The sequence below is a fragment of the Cyclopterus lumpus genome, chromosome 4, assembly GCF_009769545.1.
Source record: "Cyclopterus lumpus isolate fCycLum1 chromosome 4, fCycLum1.pri, whole genome shotgun sequence".
Lineage (NCBI taxonomy): Eukaryota > Metazoa > Chordata > Actinopteri > Perciformes > Cyclopteridae > Cyclopterus > Cyclopterus lumpus.
The window spans coordinates 13,153,973-13,172,569 of NC_046969.1; the positions used below are offsets into that span (position 1 = coordinate 13,153,973).

An 18,597-nucleotide genomic window follows, 5' to 3' on the forward strand; every position below is an offset into this window, starting at 1 on the left:
TGATCCCCCGCTGCACCGACAACCTTCACTTCACTTTCACACTCATTTAACCCTTCTCTCGGACACCCGCCGGTCGCTGCGCTACACCCATGCGTTGCCCTCCTCCTGAGATGCGATACTATTGTACAATTTCCCGGAGAATATCTTCATCGTCCGTTGCTCCTCGCTGATAGAGAGCATGCCCGACATGGGGTCGGCAGCGACTGGCGCTGCAGCCGCGGCGGCCGCCAGTGGCGCGGCCACCGGCGGCGACGGCGCCGAGAGCTCCCGTCACCGACACCGAGCCCAGCAGGGAGAAGCGGAGAGGCCGGAGCCGGGCGCTGCCCCGTCACAAGGCTCCTCTGGTGTACTGGGTGAGTGTGCTCCTTTCGCTTTGGACGATGCGGTTTAGGAAGCGCACAAAGGAAGAGAGGACAGGTGGACGTGATGTTGGGAAACGAGTACCGCACCATCGTACACCTCGCGGCACCGTTCTTTTGTCTCCACGAGGGCGTCACAAAAGTACCACTTTATTAAACTACAGGCCTTTAAATATTGCTTTTGACTTGTATTGCATGTCTGTGTAGCAGTGGCTTTTTTTTTTATTCAGGAAAATGGCTACATTTTGTCACATCCGAGTGTCTGTTTTTGACCTTATTCTCGGTTACCTCCTGTCATGACATGCCTATTCCCACTGTTTATTGGTAGCCTAGGCTACTAGTAATTTTTGCTAAATTCTTTTCCCACTGCATCTTTTTCGGCTGCTTGCAGGCTACCATTGGCTGCTAGTTGTGTTTATTTATGTGGATTATGTGGATTCCATTTAGTTCTGTATTGTGAGATCTGCCAGGTAACCAAATGCTTTTGAACTTCATGATGTCATCCAGCGATTTCTAAACTAGTGTAGCCTGACGACACTGCCGCTTTCTATTTCCACGTTTTTGCCTCACTGTGGGTAACCATGCTATTGGATGGGGCAGGTGCATGTTTTGTCATTTGAGGGTTAAGCCACAAAGGCTCTCACAATGATATTGTCTTAACTTGGTGCCGTTGCATGTGTGGTTTATAACCCAGGGTCATACCTGTATTATTCTTTAGGGAGTCCTACCATTCTAGTATTATGTACCTTTTAACAGGGTAAGCATAACACACATGCTTTCTGTTTACTCACCATGACCCTGATAGTGCATCAGAATAGACAAAATCATAGTTGTCTTGTTGCGAGAATTGCAAGTGAGGCTATTTTTGGAACATAACACAGTATTAGCCCGTGTGAGCCTCAGCTGCCGAACCAGGCTTGTTTTCGTGTGTGGGGTGCAGACTGCCTCTGCTCCCTGCGAGTATGCTGCAGAGTGATGCAGTGGAGCAGTGGGCTGTCAGCCGATGAGCGCCCCTTTCCACACTTGGTCGAGGTAACTTGAGCTTCCGACTGGAAGAGCAGCCTGATGCAGTGGTAGCTCCATGGGTCCCAAATGGGTTTCAGGAGGGTCAGCAAAGTGTATTTGTTTGCTGACCCTTTGTTTATTCTTATTTCATAGCAATACTGGAGGTAAAGAGGAGGACTGGGAGCCTACACCTGGAAGGGTAGAAGCAGATAGCAAAAATCCACTCTCACTTAAGAGTTTACTGGTACCAAATCCTTAATAAATGGGGGCCAATGCACTTTGATTGCTGGGTCGAACCATCTCACGCACGCTCATGTGAGAATTTACAGCCACACGCTGCTCCCTCATTATACCTGTAATCATTCAACGAATGAACACAGTCACAAAGATAACAGTAATGAACACATTTAGGTTTTCTCGAAAGAGTACTCTAACTAATACAAGTAAAAAGAACCCCAACTAAAAAGCATAATTTGTATAAAAAGGGTACAATAATAAAGAAGACATTATATTTCCTTTTTTTGGGGCAGAACTTGCCTCCCCATGCATCAGGACCACCTGCCTTGTGTTAAGTTGCTGTCAGATTCAAATTTGCTCTTTTTTTGTGAGAATATTATGTCTGACAGTGAATGCATGATTAACAGCCCTGGGGAAGGTAAACAAAAGTCTGAGACAAAAAACAAACAAAAAGTATGAAAGGTTGGGCAAGAGGGTTTTGCCCTCTGGAAACCTCCTGGCCCCACTTGCCTTTATCTTTCCTGGCATTGGTCATGAGGCAGAAGGATTGGGTTTGGGGACCCTGATATCACATAACCATCCTCACTCGTGTGAGTGTCAGTCAGCTCACACAGCCGCAAGTCAGAATGATTTCTCCAGTGGAGATTTTGGTTCCAGCCTGAAAGGATTTTCCTCAGAAGAGACTTGGATGCTCGATTGTCTCCATTCCTCCACCACATTTTCCTAATCCCCCACCCCACAGTAGAGTGGAATGACTTTGATCCTCTCTTCCTTTGTAATTCCAACACTCACTAGCCAACATTTCAAAGATTAATTAAGCGGCCATCATTAGAAAACGCGACGTAACAGTCGCACCAATTAGTTTGTGTTCCTTTTGAGGCTACTGTTGATAAGATTCTGGGTTATGTAAATCTGGTCATGTAATTTGTGGTTGCCAAATCAGCCAGTGCAGTGATTTAGGATTTAGGATTTAGGACATTTGTAAGGATATATGATGAGATTCTCACAATGGAAAAAGATGGATTGGAGCCCAACATTCGGTATCTGAATATATTCCCAAAAAGCGTTGCAATTTTCATTCTCTCTATTGTACTATAAATTACATTTGTACTTTAATTATGTTTTTCATCTTCATGTTTAAGCTTTTTGATGTGGACTGCTGAAACTTTGGGCTTAATAAAATGGTGTGCACATGACAACTAAGTAGTTTGTTTCACTTGTCAGGACGGTGTCTAAAATACTTCAGTAATTCAAAAGTGTGTCTCATTATTACAGTAAAATCTTTTTTCACCCATGTTCTGAGCCGGTAGTGAAGGTCTTTTCTGAGGAAGTAGGGGGATCTGAAGGGCCCATTTTCATCTAGGTATACTTATTTAACTCCATCCTCGATGCTTGGCATGATTTATGTGCACTTTACAGTCTGCAAAATGCACAACAACAATTTATTAAGCAGGGATCTGCACTCATATATAGACTTTTAGCCAGGGCTCTTCTCTCCTGCTCTCACTGCCTCTTCAGTAGAACACCTCAGCTTTGCTCCAGACAGATTTAGTCAGGTTCAGTGTCACACAGTGGTGTTGAGAGGAAAAGCATCACACTGAACTCTTCAAAAGAAAAACATTTTTACACAGCAGCAGACAGACTGAACCATTGGTGTTGTGCCCTCCCACGATGAATATAATGCAGTATGATATAATGACAGCAGTGCCTAATGTCTCTAAACTTAATGCCTCTCTGCATCTCTTTGCCCGTCTCACTGCATGCTCCCCAGGAATATCTTCTCGTTCTCATCTCCCCATATAGAATAAGTACTGAGCTGCACATTAGCTGCATTAGCGAGTGAGGAAAATCGCCTCTCTGTGTGGTGACCTTGCTGCTTGCAATGTTGAAGCTTTATTAATCTTACCTGGATGGTCAGATTACTCTGGTGAACCAGTTATTGATGGGGAAGACATTTTATGATAGAATTAAGCAGACCATCAGGCTAACTATAACACTAAGTGGCTTGCTCCTTGTGATAACACTTCATATTTATTATGAGCTTGATTTAGAAAGATCGTTGCAGTGAAGTAGCTGCCGGTCAGATGAAGGTAAACACAGCAGTTAATGCTTCCGTCATTTTAATAGATATTAGTTTGTGTGACTGGTACATTTACTTCATGGTCTATTTCCAAGCATAGTGGCGGCATCTGCTCAAGCAAACCACCCAAACTCATCTTTCTTCTGCAGATGCATCCTTAATCCATCACCTCTTGTTTATGTGAGAATTAAGGATGCATCTATCCAATACTGACCTTATGAATTGGCCATTATGTGGCCGATCCACATTAAATTTAGTTTTTTCATCAATGTCAAAATGTCTTTGTTTCCGCCATCGGTTAGAGTAATTCAGTCGTGGTGGGCAGTTGACTTCGTTTTTTGGTGTCACAGGAATCCCTGCCTTTATGTTAAATTATGTAAAAATGAGTCCAATTAGTTCCACACTGTGTGATATTCAGATTACCATTTTTGGAAAAGACAGCATAGTGTTCTCTGTTGGTACCCTGATTTGAGGCATCAGTCTGTATCAGGAAAAAACAACTAGGATTTATTTCCCAGAAAGGCTGTCTTGTAAAGCCATGTGACCTTGGTTGAGCTTTTTGTGTCTGTCTGTTCTTTCACTGAGGAGGTTATGTTTGTTGCACAGGGCCATGTGCTTATTAGCCAGTTTTGGAGATGATCAATATGTTTCTGAGTTGCCATTATGCATTTAAACAATGAGTGTTTCTTGCATCAAATACATTCTTAAACAAAGTGAGAGCAGCACGATCTGTTAATTTCTATCCGTTTAGTGACAGATCAGTGTGGCTGCACCCTCCGACCATCAGCTCAGTGGGCTTTTTGTTATCTGAATCTTGTTTGCTTGGTTCTCTCCAAATGTAAAGATGATCCCATACATGTAGCCTCCCACACTATGAGACACCTCCAGGTTACAGTATCCCCCTGTAACTGCTGTGTAGATACCTGTATCCTGAGCCATTAGGTATGTGGTAGGAAGAGTTGTGATAAAGCCTTTGTCTTGCCAGTGGTGATTCACTTGCCCTAGATTCTCATGTTTTTAATATCTTAATCACATCAGCCATAATGCATCTTTGCCTCTAGCCAACCAACTTCAAAATCCCCATCCATGCTCTCTGAAAATGTACACTTCTTCCATTTATTGCCGTGAAGATTATCAAACTGTAAGAAGAAAATGATAATGCACACTCCAGAGCTTAATGCACTCCAAGCTCAGAGAGTGGTGTTGGTGTCGCTTGTCTCCTGCCTCGTGTGGATTCAGTGACATGTCGCAGAGACCTTATCAGGGAGTTTAGGCTCCATTATGGGATCCAAGCAGAGTCAATAACCAGCCTCCTCCTGTGTGTAACCGATATTGCATTCCTGAAGGGAAAAGTAGTGCATTCGGTCACCCTGTCCTTTGTCCTCTGTGACTATACGAACAAGGCCTGGATTATATTTAATTTTTGGTAGTTGCTTAGCAAAGTCATGAGAAATACAATGGGAGAATGCTGTTTTTAGCCCCAGTCGTACTAATTGCTCCACATTAGCCACTTTGCGGCCTCTAGAGAATTCTAAAAGACCATGAAAGTGTAACATACAACACATGGGGCAGAAAAGCTCTTTCTCCCGCAGCTAATAACTAGACATATTGTCCATGTCAGAGCCAGTCAATGAGAAGCAAGGGAATCTTTAAGCCCCCAGTCTCAGTCTGTATTGTAGGTTTTTGTCATCTCTATTGTTCTTGTTTCCCTCTTAACTCTCTCCTGTGTCTATATTTTTACAAGTGTTTGGTTGGTAGAGAAGTTAAACCCAAGACTCAATGTTTTAATGATTGCACCATTCCATCAAGTGGAAATATTCGTGACGTCTTGTGCATCATTTTATGCACAGTTTCCCATAATACACCCTGTCATCTTTGGGAGCTTTGGGGTTGAATTTAATAAAGAAAGTTCTGTCGGTTCAAACAAAGCATCCCTTATCAGATTGAGTTTGCACTGACTGGGCCAATGGAGTGTCAGTGGGGTAGGAGAGGTTGGAGTGTGTGATTAGTACTGAGGTAGTTTTCACTCTTCTCCTTTTTGTTCAGTACAGGTTTGCATCTTTTGTTCCTCGTCTGAAAAGTCCAGTCAGATTCTGGCCCCTGCCTTCAATAAGAATTTGAATGTGGTGAAAGCCTTTTTACAACCAAGGGAGAAACATGCTATTCCAGGTCATATGTTTGCACACTGTCAATGTTGACTGATGAAAGCCTTCAACAGTAAAGTACAGGCTTTCATTTAACTTCCCACTGCCTTTACCCCTCTTTTTCCTCCTTTCTCCTTATCTTTTTGTTTACTGTTCAGTCCACAACATACAAAACAACATGTACTTTATGTGCCGTCAACAACAACACGCCTGTTGGGTTGGATACAATCCTCATAAAGTCAGACAATCAGGATTCTGGTGCACTGGGTTCTGCTTGCTGCAGCTTTTACTCCTGTCCTTTCCTTTAGAAAAGGCTGCGATTGTGCAGTGAGGCTGAAGAGATTGGTTGTCAAGGAACATAAACAGCATTGCCACATCGTTATTGGCATTTAAGAGCATTTTATCTCCAGTTTTACACTTTCCTCAACAGTCAACAGCTTGTTGTTTGTCTGAAGGTTTCTGAGTATAACTGCCTCCATTCACATAGAGAATATTAATAATTAGCTTGTAGCGAAATTGTAAAACTGTAAAATCAGCTGCTCCAGTTGAATTCGCTCAAACCTACACTAGTTTCTGATGAACCAGTCATTATAAACAGCACTACTCATGTTACATTCCTCCAGCGTTAAATATATTAGAATGAAATGCTGCATAGATCTTCCTCAAGCTCTTTTTTGAAAGGCACAATAAATCAAAGCATCATTAAAGATGTCTTCCTCTGCTTGTCATTGTGTGGGAAAGGAAATGGGAGGAATGCTGTAATGTACAATAATCACTGGTTCCTCTGAGTATTGATTGGACTCTGAGCCTCCCTCCCATTTTTCCTGTCCAGGAATAGAATATTGTACCATCATAAAGAGTCAGTCAGCCATCTAAATTCAATCTTTATTATCACTTCCTCTCCTACTGCCCAGCATCCTTTTTGTAGTAGTTTGCCTGATGCTGATTGGATTTTGTCACCACACAGTGGCTGATTATCTAATGATTATAATTATGAATGACCTCCTGAAAACTAGAGCCCCTCAATTTTGATGAAAGCAATCTAATTTATATATTTCTTCCCATAATTCAATTAACTTTCACAAAAAAGATGTAGTACAACTTTCCTAGACAAAGGTTGCTAGGTTTGAGTTTGCTACAGGGAGTCAGATATACAGTAAAACGACGACATCAGGCACTAATGCCCTTTGTTAAAGCTCCTTAAAAATGTATGAGTCTGTTTTCGCCTCAGTTGTTGGGTCCTCCATATGACCTTTTGTGTGCTCTGAATAAGAACAATGTGTGTGCCATAGTGATTAAATTTGCATTGCCATGCAGCAGGCCCCCACCTCCTAAAACCTTCAAGTTTAATAGTTACATATTTTGGGAAAAATATATAAGTTACATGACCCATACTACTCTCATGTTTATTCAAAAGGAAGCTGCAGCTAGTTAGTATTCAGGTATGAGGGGGAAAATATATATATATATTATATGCAAAGCACAGGATGCAGCAACACCGACGTCCTCTCTAAGTAGAAAGCAATAGTGAAACTACAGCTAGTATTGCTCTGTCGCATGGTAACAAAGGCGCCTACCAACCCCTCTAAAGCTCAATTATTATTGTCTGTTAAATCTGTAAAAACACACACACACACATACTCACAGCTAGGCTAGCTGCTTCACCCTTTTTCCCATATTTATCTTAAGCTAAGCTAAACAGCTGATGGCTCTAGCTCCATAATGAACCCACAGATATGAGAGCAGTATTGATCTTCGCATCGAACTCTCGGCAAGAAGACAATAAGCGTCAATAGACTAGAATATCAATTCCATCAACTGTATTTGTCATCCAGGTATTTGGCCATGCTGTATCTGAATATCATACCTGGAAACCTTGGTCCTGCAGGGATCCTTAAACTGCTTCACATAACACAGAAATGACCGCTAGGACGTGTTTGCATTGTTTCTGTGTGTAATCCTTGTCCCTTTGTTATGTGTGTTAATCAGAAAACACTTCCTTCCCTTTTGCAGCTGTCCACTACTCAACAAGAAGGTTTTTTTGCTCCACAAAGGCTGCTATTCACCCCACTATATTCATCATCGCCACTCGCTTATTCATAATTCGTAATCCCTCCCTGACAATGCTCAATTCAGCCAGTTAGATAACCAGCCTGTGGTTGTCTGATGGAGGAGTCTGCATCAACTGGCCAGTGTTGAATTACTATTCAACAGTGGCCACTTCTGTTCATAGTAGACTGCATCATTTCCCTCATTTAACACTACCTTCAACAGATATGACAGCTCATTCCCTGCTTCTTTACTGAGATACTGTAGCTCACCCAAATTAACCAGCTAACCCAGAAAGACCCACCACACAGAGTAGGAAATGAAGGAGGCAAATTAAACGACGAGGGAGGACAAAAAGAGAGAAAGAAGATGGGATGGGGGAAAAGTGATACTTCAACTATTCTGCTGTGTGAGCACTGTGGCTCTTTTCTGGTCTCCTCTTGTCCTTCTCTTGGCCTGCAGCCACGGGCGGCTCGAGTATCACATGTAATCATTGTTATTTTGAGGCCAAGGACGAGCCCCTATTATCCTCCATGCGCCTGTTAATGAGGAAACTGGAGTTCTGACATCCACTAGCATTGACATCTTCATCCCATTTGTCACAAAGGTGGAACTGACACCTCCCGAAGAAACACACTCCTAATCTCAATTACATCATATACAGGTTATTTTATCTAAGAACAAGTTCCTCTAGTGATGGCTTTAGCCACTCTAGCAGCGTAGTTCTGGGTACGGCAATATAATTTTTCATCTAAAAAATACTTTTCATCTAAAGACAGCATTGTTTTTAATTTCTCCAATACTTTGGTTTATGACCAAATACCTGCAAAACTTTGGACATTCAACCTCAGCTGTAATTTGTGTTTATGCATCTGAGCATTCGGGTGGTAAAAAATCATCACACCATCCTCTGACATGTCTTTCTGAGTCGGAGATATCAGGAATTTCTGACAGCTATGATATCTCCTACTTTGTCACTATATAACTAAATAATCATTGATAAACTACTGACAACATGTCTACAAAGCCCTCATAGTCATTAAATCTAATCCAATCAATCAGCAAATAAGAGCTGAAGACTGTTTTGTATTTGGTTTCATTTGTTCACAAAATACCACAAATGCATGACAAATCTCAAAGCTAATACATTTGATATGACTACAAGGCTAGCAGTTGGGGATCCATATTGGAGTAATACGTTGACTCCAACAAGTTGGAGTAATGGTTTTCCTGTTCTTCCCATTATTGCATGAAAGGAGCATTTAAGCTAATCAGCAAATGTTAGGTTGTTAACATGCTAAACTAAGAGGATACACATAAGAAACATAACAGCTGCTAAACGTCAGCATGTTAGTATTGTGATTTTGAGGATGTTAGCATGCTACTGTTAGCATTTAGCTCAAAGCACTGGTATCTTTACGTACAAACTCACAGACCTCTTAGTCCTGTGTTGGTTTTTTGTTTACGGTTCTAAATGTAAAAATAATGTTTAGTTTCTTTTGGATTACAGTAAAGCTGTCCTGCCTCTGTTTAATTGGGATAAATTAGATGCTAAGAATGTTGTGGTTATAAATGGCTAGAGAAAGAAGAATGTAGTAGACCTGAATTTAAACTTTTATATATATTAAAGGAAACCAGTTTTGATTTAATGCTTTTTCACAGCTGATATTGTGCCTATCTGAATGTAATTTGTCTTTGACAGGAAACTTGTCACCTTATCTTTTGTATGTACTTCAGTCCGTTGATTGTCAATTTTCACTGAGTAGTGAGAGATACGTTTTTGTAAGGCCAAAGGCAGAAATGAAGCTTTTGCAAAAAACAATGTTGCGTTAGTGCTTTGGCACTGAAGCATCTGCACTTTGTTAACTCATGTTTATTTGTATCACCACCAAGCATCAACTCCCTTCTTTCCCTCTGCCCATTTGAAGGCATCATGGAGCTACATGTCCACGATGATGACAAATACCTCTTGAGACAGCCTGGGTGAGAGGAAAGGCAGGAGAGCTGAGAGAGAGATAAAAAGAATGCATGGAGAGAAGGAGGGACTGAGCGATTCTGCCCAGCGGGGCAAAGCGAGAGGATTTGGATGAGAGAAAGAGGCAGGGATGATAGCAACACAAATATATTGAGAGTAGGGAGAGAGACTGAGAGGCGAGCAGACTTAGGTGAAAGAAAGCAAAAAAAGACATGTGGAGTGCTCTGCTGCAAAGGGAAGAGGGGCCTTTCATATAATCTTAAACACATCTGTGTGTGCAGCTGCCAGTGGAAAAGAGAGATGCAATGTGGAATTGGGAGTGTTTGTCAATTTGGTGCCAACATGTATGCAGACTGTGTACCATGCCATGGGAGGGTGCAGGTGGCTGTTGTGATTCAGTGTTTGGAAGTTGGAGGAACCAGCAGGGAGGGAGAAGATGGAGAAGGAGACAGGGACAGATAAGAGGAACATTGGGTTAAGGTTTGCTTTTTTCCCCTCAAGACATGTAGGCTGCAGTTGCAGAATCCAAAGCTTGATTCACATAATCTTCACAGGTGGAGCGGTCTGATTTGGTATTTATTTCAGACATTTCAGCTGCATGATTTGATGACTCAGTATGCATGTTGTCGTTGAACCTCTCTACAGTGATGTTTTTTTTTTTTTTTATGTGTGTGTTTTATGGGAGTTGGGAACCGGTTGGTGACTGTACGACTGTGTACAGGATGGCGATATACAGTCAGGGCTGGAAATTATTCTAATTAAGGAAATTGTTGGGTGTTTGAACCTGGTTAGGCTCTTTGTCCCACTTACGGATGTAATCATTCTAATAGGGTAATTTGTTTCATTCACACGGTCAGTAGTTGTGATAAAAGAAATATTTTCCTCCTGACTAAATTGTCTCTGCAGAGTTCAGTCAGTATGTCTGGCTTTTATTACATTATGTCTGTTTGCGTCTCTCTATCTGCGTCTCTGTCTGACTGGCTGGATAAGAGTCCAAATGACTCGCTGCTGAAAATATAGAAATCCTATTCAAGTCTCCAGCCTCCCAGGAAATACATACTGCTGCCAGGCATATTTAAAAAAGGCTTTTTTTCCTCAAGGTGCATTTGAAAGTACAATTCCTCAGCATGACATCAGTGCATTAAATTTACACTGCAGGCCTCAGAAACTGAGAAAGGCGGAACATTTAGTCTCTTAAATGATTTTAGCTGTAATGTATGCACTACGGTGCCACTGTTAACAGTGGATCCATGATAGGCAGCGAATGGAACGGTATATTAGTATTTAGTTTATTTGTGATGTGAACCCAAATTAAATAAAAAATCTATTCCACATGTTATGCCCACAGACTGCTTTGGTGTTCTCTTGTTTTGTTTCACGTTAATGCTATGTGTATAAATACTAAGAAAGGCTTTCAGGTAAAGTGACCACTTGATTACACCTGTAATTATACACCAGCAGCGGTGACTCAGCAAATATCTTGCATACTTGGTTAAACAAACAAGGGACCTTTATGCCCAGCCTAAATCCAGACCGTGAGATAGAAGTATAATATTTCCTAAAGAACTAGATGCATAAAATACATTATAATATCTTACTGTTATTATCCTATTACTGCTAATGCCATGTGTGGTTCATGGGGGGAAAACATCCTATATTCTATTTTCCTCCTCTGCTGATTTACAGCAGCAGCGTGTCAGGAACAAGGCAGATTAAATGTACAGTAGGAAGTAGCTGCAGTGTCAATGAGTGGTTCCTACAAAACACTAAAGCAATTGCTAATCACCAAATGGATTTTCAGAAAAAACAAGGAGCTTGCAGGTCATGACTTTAACTGACACATTTTCATTCTGTTGCATTGGTTCCCTGTGTTGCTGCAACTTTCTTAAGGAATGATATGTGAATTTATAACTTGAAATTAGATAACAGTCTATTTCTACCGTTATAAAGAAAATGCATACATCTTATTTAAGCGCCTGTAGGTTTGTAGTACAAAGTGCTGTATTTGTCACTGTTGTGGTTTTCTTTATTTTTCATCAACTTTCTGAAAAAATAAAGTGGTTAGTTTTATATAGAATATTCACATGATCATTTCTACAAATAAATAAATAAATGGAATATGGCTCTTCCTGCCCATTTGCAATTAATGATTGCTCTTCTACGGTTTTATGCGAGGGCGCAGGCGTTGCAAAGGCCCTTAACCGTCTGCTGAACAAACATTTCCGTCAAAACAAAAGGAAGATGCGATAACGGCGCACTTCTTTATGGTTGCAATATGCTCCCACATTCAATGTCTTCTGTTTATTTGTGGATGAAACACATTTTTTTGAAGAAGAATATTTTCCTCCTCTGACAAAATTTTATCATGCCATTTTTCTAAAACTATCTGGAAGGTGGTCTCCATGGAAACTGTAGACTATTATCGCTATCAAATCTCAATGGAGTAAATGCCTTAAACTTTTTAAGGAGTTCTGCACAACACCCTTAAGTAAGTAAGAAATTAAGCCTTTAGTGTCATATTTATGGAGAAAACACAAGGTGCTCCCAGCCCCTGAGAGTTTTCAGAAAAGTCCCAAAAGCAGCGAAGACAGTGTATGCATCGTGAAGTCTTTCCTTTAGTGTCTGTAACCTTCACTTCTGAGGGCTTCGCCTGAGTTTCTATTAATCTAGCACTTTATATCTAAGGCTCACACACATGCCCATAGACAAATACCTGTGTGCACACACAGAGAGATAAATACCCCACAGAAATGCTTCAGAGAGCAACTGAGATCTCAGAAAGACACCCTGCTTGTTATGCCTGTCTGGCTGCTGTCTTATAAGTGCCAGCCCTGAAACAGTCGTCGCACTGTGAAGCCGTGAGTATTACAGGCTTTATCTGCATCACTGCTAGTTCTGGGCCAACATGCTCAACGGTTCCCTGGTTTCTGTTACAGGGCAATATCATTTCATTTTATGAACATAAACAACATTTATGTATTTACAGATTACCCAACTTGGCTGTAATGAAATCATTTAGAAAACTGGATGCAATTTTTAAACATGTACTGAACAACTCAAACCATTTGAACATCACATGTTTTTCAGTGTAAAATCTTCATGTACACAATATCTGTGGCACTATTCAAGAACACTTGAGGTAAACCTGGGAAAAAGCGATCAATCCAAATTGATTACCCTCCTCCAATCAATCGTAGAAGGGAAGATGGGCATAATGAAAAGCAAATGAGTTTTAAAAAAAAGGATTGTTAGTAATGGTTGACTCAAAATCAAAATGGTGATGATATGTTGTATATTCAGTGAACTGAATCATTATTGACAATGTATCACATCACTATTTTTACTCGCAGATACAAACTATGCACCTGACTGCAGTTTCCCTCAGCTCTACAAAGCTATAGCTTCTTTTAGCTCATTGTTTTGGTTCAGACTTTCTATTCTCATCAGCATTATTTTCAGCTGCAGAAAGAAAGAAAAAGCTCTGTAAACTTCCTGCTCTGAACCAAACTGACAGAAGAAGTACATTTCCCCCAAGAGCTGGAGGAGACCAAAGCACAGTTAATATCTGACTTTTATTAGTGACCAGAAACATACCATAGATTGCCAATGTTTTACTTAACATGCACCCTGAAAACCCTTTCTGATCCCGCCAGGCTGTTATGGCCGTTGTTTCATATGGACTGCTTTGAGGAAACTACTTTTCCATGGCAGCTGAGAGATGGTAGAAAACAGACTTTTTACACATGCAGACACGTATCTGTAAGACTGGCCCATCTGAGTAGGCCTGTACGAATCAATATCTATCTTCAACCAAATACAAACACACAAATGCATGCAAAAGACCTGAACACATGTTCAGTAGTGTGGCTTTTAAACTGAAGCATTGTGGTGAAACCAATCTGTTGGCTGTACCAGGAGTGTGTGTCTGCTGTGTGCGTTGCCCTCAGCGATGAATACAGAACTCGATTAGAATTGCTGTCATGTCGCACCACTGCCTGCAGCATTTCATCTCAAGCACAGTGGACCAGGCAGTCAGATTTCAGTATCTGGGAGTACCACTCAAGATTAAATAGTCAAAAATACCTTGCGCTGTTTCCTGTTCGGCCCGTTCTGATGTTTGAAAATGTTCTTCAGAGGGGAAGAGCGCTGTGGAACCAGATTAAGTTGTCAGAACCTCTTTGTAAGTACTGAAGAGGGATCCTTTAAATAGTAATGCTATACCTTTAAGTCTAGGTCTGTTCAAGTTTGTAACACTAACGTGTTTTGATTTATTTTGACAGAAAATATCTTCTGCCAAATGTGTTTTGAAGGCATCCTCTCTGCATCTTCAATGACTTTCTTTTTTACTTTATTTTACAAATATAAAACATTTTAGATGAAAACCAAGAGAGTTAAGAGTAAGAGACTGTTAAAATAATAGTATAGCTAAGCCATGATACTAGGCTAATAAATAAATTCTGAGTTGAAGCTACAATAGTCAATATTCATTCAAGTCTGGAGGAACGCAACATCTAAGCAACAAAGAAATAATGGCATAAATTGATTTTAAGGCAAGTGTTAAAGCTGCAATAATTGACTTTTTGGGGCACATGAACACAACATTGACATATTATTACATAATAAAATTTTCCAGTGATTGTGTTATCAAACTATTTGCAGAGTAAGCAGACAAAGAGTAACAATTCTCTCCTTTTACTGTAGTTTACTGGTTTGGTCTCCACAAACCCCTGAGGGAAATGTATTACTCTTAAGCTGCTAAATACTTAACTTTGTTCACCAGCTAGTTGCTCTAGTTTGTCTGTGGATGGTGATATACAGGTGGCGTACAGTGGTTTTATTACATTTATTTACCTGATAACAGCTGCATACATTGAAATGAGGTGCAATGCATCAAAGGCTCTGGGATGAAGGTTACTGCAGATTTGGGTGATAATTGGTTTTCAACACTAGTAGTGACGCTTTTCAATTAATTACACTTAGTAAGTTGCAAAAAATATGGATAGGGACTATGCAAAGAGACCGCATGTTGGTGTAGTGATAATGTGCAAACATCCAGGAAAGCAAACATGGAGAGAGTATATATTCCCTGGATACGGCTGGTTTCTGGGAAGCCCCACTATGTCTCCCTCTCGGACACCACTCTGATCCAGGAAGTAGAGGGACACACTCAGCAGCAGCACAGTGATGTTTTTATGTGACAGGTGCTTGTTGGATCCACAGAGCATGCAGAGCACTGTGTAATTTACAGCATCGTGCTAGTATAGTGTTGATATCACGGTTAAATTTACAGCTTGCCATGACCTTGACTTTTGTGAGGGTGTGTGTCTTAGCATTCACTTTTGTAACCGTGTAAGCAACATGTGAACCAGTTCTGGGATGTACATTGACTTCATGTGAAAATAAGATGAAAAGTATATTTTATATTTTGGTCTCTTTTTACTGCTTTCAAATATATAAGAATAAACAAATAGTACATCATTGGATGAATTATGTGATACTTAACATATGTATGTGTGATCTCAGGAAAGTGCCCCACTTTCCAGCTCTTCTGTTGCTTCATGCCTCAGTGATCACAGTGCTGTTTTGGGACAGGCATTCTCTTCAGGCTGCTGTCATTATTATTCAGGACCCGGGAAATGGTTCTCACAAACTGTCCTCTGACAGCTGAGCGGTGTCTGGGGTTAAACTGGTTATAGAAGCACTTGGCGCTGCTGCCCTTCTGAAGAACATATCAGTGGGAATATGAGAGTCTACTGGGTCAGTGAGAGATACATGAGGTGTCAAATATGAAGTTCATTTGAGCCTGGATACAAAAATTGCAGTTGTTTAAAAAATGTTTTCATAACGTAACTGTATCCACCCTAGAAGAAATATATTATTTTCATTCAGATGGCTGTATTAAGGGAGACTGTCATAATGTGATATTACTGTGTGGCTGAAGTGGAGCTGTGTTTGGTGTACTGTTCACCTCGGGAAACGAGACAACGTAATTCCACACAGGAGGCTGTTTATTCACAGTCAAACTTGTGTTCTTTTACTATTCAAGGCTCATATGTGGGTGTTCCTCAGAACATATGACAACACTGAGAAGTAGCTTCACTTGCATGTGTTGAGTTGATTGAGCTGAGTGTCTGTGCGTGTATGTGACAATTCAGAGAGTGTTGACAATGTGTGGCCTCCGGTCCAGGCACGGCAGGATTAGCTCCGTCAGTCTCATGTTGTGAGGTGAAGAGATGTGACATTTAAATCTGTCCCATCAAGAGGGAGGATTTTGTGTGCGTCTGTGTGTGTGTCTTTCTGCGTTGTGTGTGTGTCAGGGCAGCAGGGGTACGAGTTTTGGATGCGGGTTTGCAGGAAATGTTATTGCTCCTTGCACTTTTAAAAGGTGACTCTCTCTTTCTTTCCCCCTATCCCGCTCTGTCTGTCTCTCTGTTTCTCTCTCTCTCTCAGATAAGCTGTTTGGAAAGCGGCTGCTGCAGGCTGGGAGACACATCATGTCTCATAAGTCTTGGATGAAAACGGTGCCCACGGAGAACTGTGATGTCCTCATGACATTTGCAGGTCAAGCACTTACACACACTCACATGTTTGTATGTCTATACTTGTGAGGACTCTCGTTGACATAATGACACCTTAATCATAACCATCACAAAACATGCCTCAGGTCAACCCTTACCCTCACCTAAACCTACGTGCTATTAACGTATATTTTCATTATTTCCCACAAATACAGAAGTAACACACATGCGGACACATTTGCATTATGCAATTCAACACAATGAATCACCGTTTTGATTGTAATGCTCCAACAGGCACTGAAGCCCCACAAAACGTAAAATATGATTCGATCTGATAAATTATAGCTGTTAATTTACTTTCTTCCGCTCCAGGCAAGGAAGAAAGCAATACTCTTGTATTCGTTTACATTTCTTCCATTTAAAAAGATAATATGTATCTCTACAAACACAGAGACCCCATCCACCACTGAGCAGCAGAGAACTTTAAAATGTACTCGTCAGGATCATTACAATTACTGTTGATAATAGACAAGATGATCATTAATCACTTAACTTTCTAAGCCATAACCTGAAGGTTAGATAAGCTGTTTTATGACTGGTTTGAATCTCTGAACCAGCTAAGAAAGCAGAGAAGAAGAGTAATTCTCAAGTGTTTGTTAGTACGAGTCTTAACCTCCAGCTGCCGCTCAAGAATAAATAGTACAAGACTCCCAGCAGCTCCCGAGTAATGCGTGGGTATAGTTTAAAATGTATTTTTACTTTTCATTTCCTGTCACAGACACTACAGATGATCACACGTTGCTATGGCTACTGAACCACATCCGGCTGGGAATCCCAGAACTCATCATCCAAATACGACATCACAAGCACACACGAGTCTACGCTTTCTTCGTCACCGCTACATATGAAAAGTAAGGCCTCTCTCCAAAGGTTGCAAACACATTTCATCAAGGGTGTATTTGGTTATTCATTTATATATTTGCTTATTATTGAATGTATGGCTTTAACTGAGTTGTAATTTCAGTATTGATGAATCTCTCAATTATAATTCTTTTGATGAATCAAGTATTTGTTTTTGTTAATTGAATGTCAGAAAAGACTGTTCATAACAGTGAAACAACCGAGATATCTTGTTTTGTCTGATCAACAGTCCAAAACCCAGAGATATTCAATTAACAATGACATAAAACAGAGAAAAGCAGCAAATCCTCACATTGGGGAAGTTAGAACAAATGTTTGTAATTTGTATTTATAAATGAATAACTAATGTCTGAGAAATAATAAGTGTATGAAAAATAAAACAAGAAAAGAAGAAACAAATTAGACCCCAAATATGAAGTTATATATGGGTTTACCATTAGATAGATACAGTAGTTTTTCTCAATGATTTAACATCTGTAAAGGGACAGTTTGACATTTTGGTAAGTGTCATTAATATCTTTCTTACAGAGAGTTAGATAATAACATTGATACCACTCTAATGTTTGTAATCTGAAGATACAGCCAGTAGGCAGTTAGCGTTAATCTGCAAAACAACTATCTGTCTCTTGGCCTTACCTTCATACTTACCTTATGTATTTAAAGTGGTACATCAGAAAGGAAATACATGTCAATGTATTCCTTCAAACTGATTAAAATATTTTCCGACTTGTAAAGACATTTTCTTTTGTAAGCCCAACACTGTTAGCATTAGCTGAACAATATTTCAACCTTGCAGAACATAAAATCTGAAAACAAGCCCGAGTGATTTCCCCTTTGTTGACACAACCAGCTACAGGTGCACACAGTGTTGCTACTGTTTAAACTGTAGCTGTGCGAATTAATCTTCTCGTCACCCAAGACCAAATACAGGGGAAAAAGCTAAAGCAGCAACTTTTATCAACAGAGACAGGGATGCCAAAAGAATAATAGAGTATATCACTGCTTCCTCTAGTAGTTTGAGGTTTAGTTATTTTTAAATGTTACAACTGGAGTTATATTCTGTCTGTTCATTGCTGGTGTAAAATTGTACCTGTGTTTATTGTGGTTTTATATTTAGCTGCAGCTACCGTAGGCACAGTAGCTCGTACACAATTAATCATTAGTGAGGCTGCCGTGATGCCTGGTCCACTGTATCAGCATTGTTGCTGTGCTTCTGGCTGCAGGTTATTTAAAGTTTTGCAAAAGGTTAGAGACAGGCCAAACAGTATGAATTGCGTTTGCTCTGATTACACTGCCAAGACATGGTCTC

At 40.5% G+C, this 18,597-nt stretch overlaps 1 protein-coding gene across 1 annotated transcript in view; it reads left to right on the forward strand.

Moving 5' to 3' along the window:
* Positions 1-178: 178 nt before the first annotated feature.
* The window catches only part of ano8b (anoctamin 8b), a 31,050-nt gene continuing 12,631 nt past the window's right edge, over positions 179-18,597 (forward strand). Inside the window, exons 1-3 of the mRNA XM_034531149.1 lie at positions 179-353; positions 16,300-16,410; positions 17,146-17,278. Of these exons, the coding sequence (XP_034387040.1) occupies positions 179-353; positions 16,300-16,410; positions 17,146-17,278 (419 nt within the window). The remainder of the gene's footprint in view (positions 354-16,299; positions 16,411-17,145; positions 17,279-18,597) is intronic.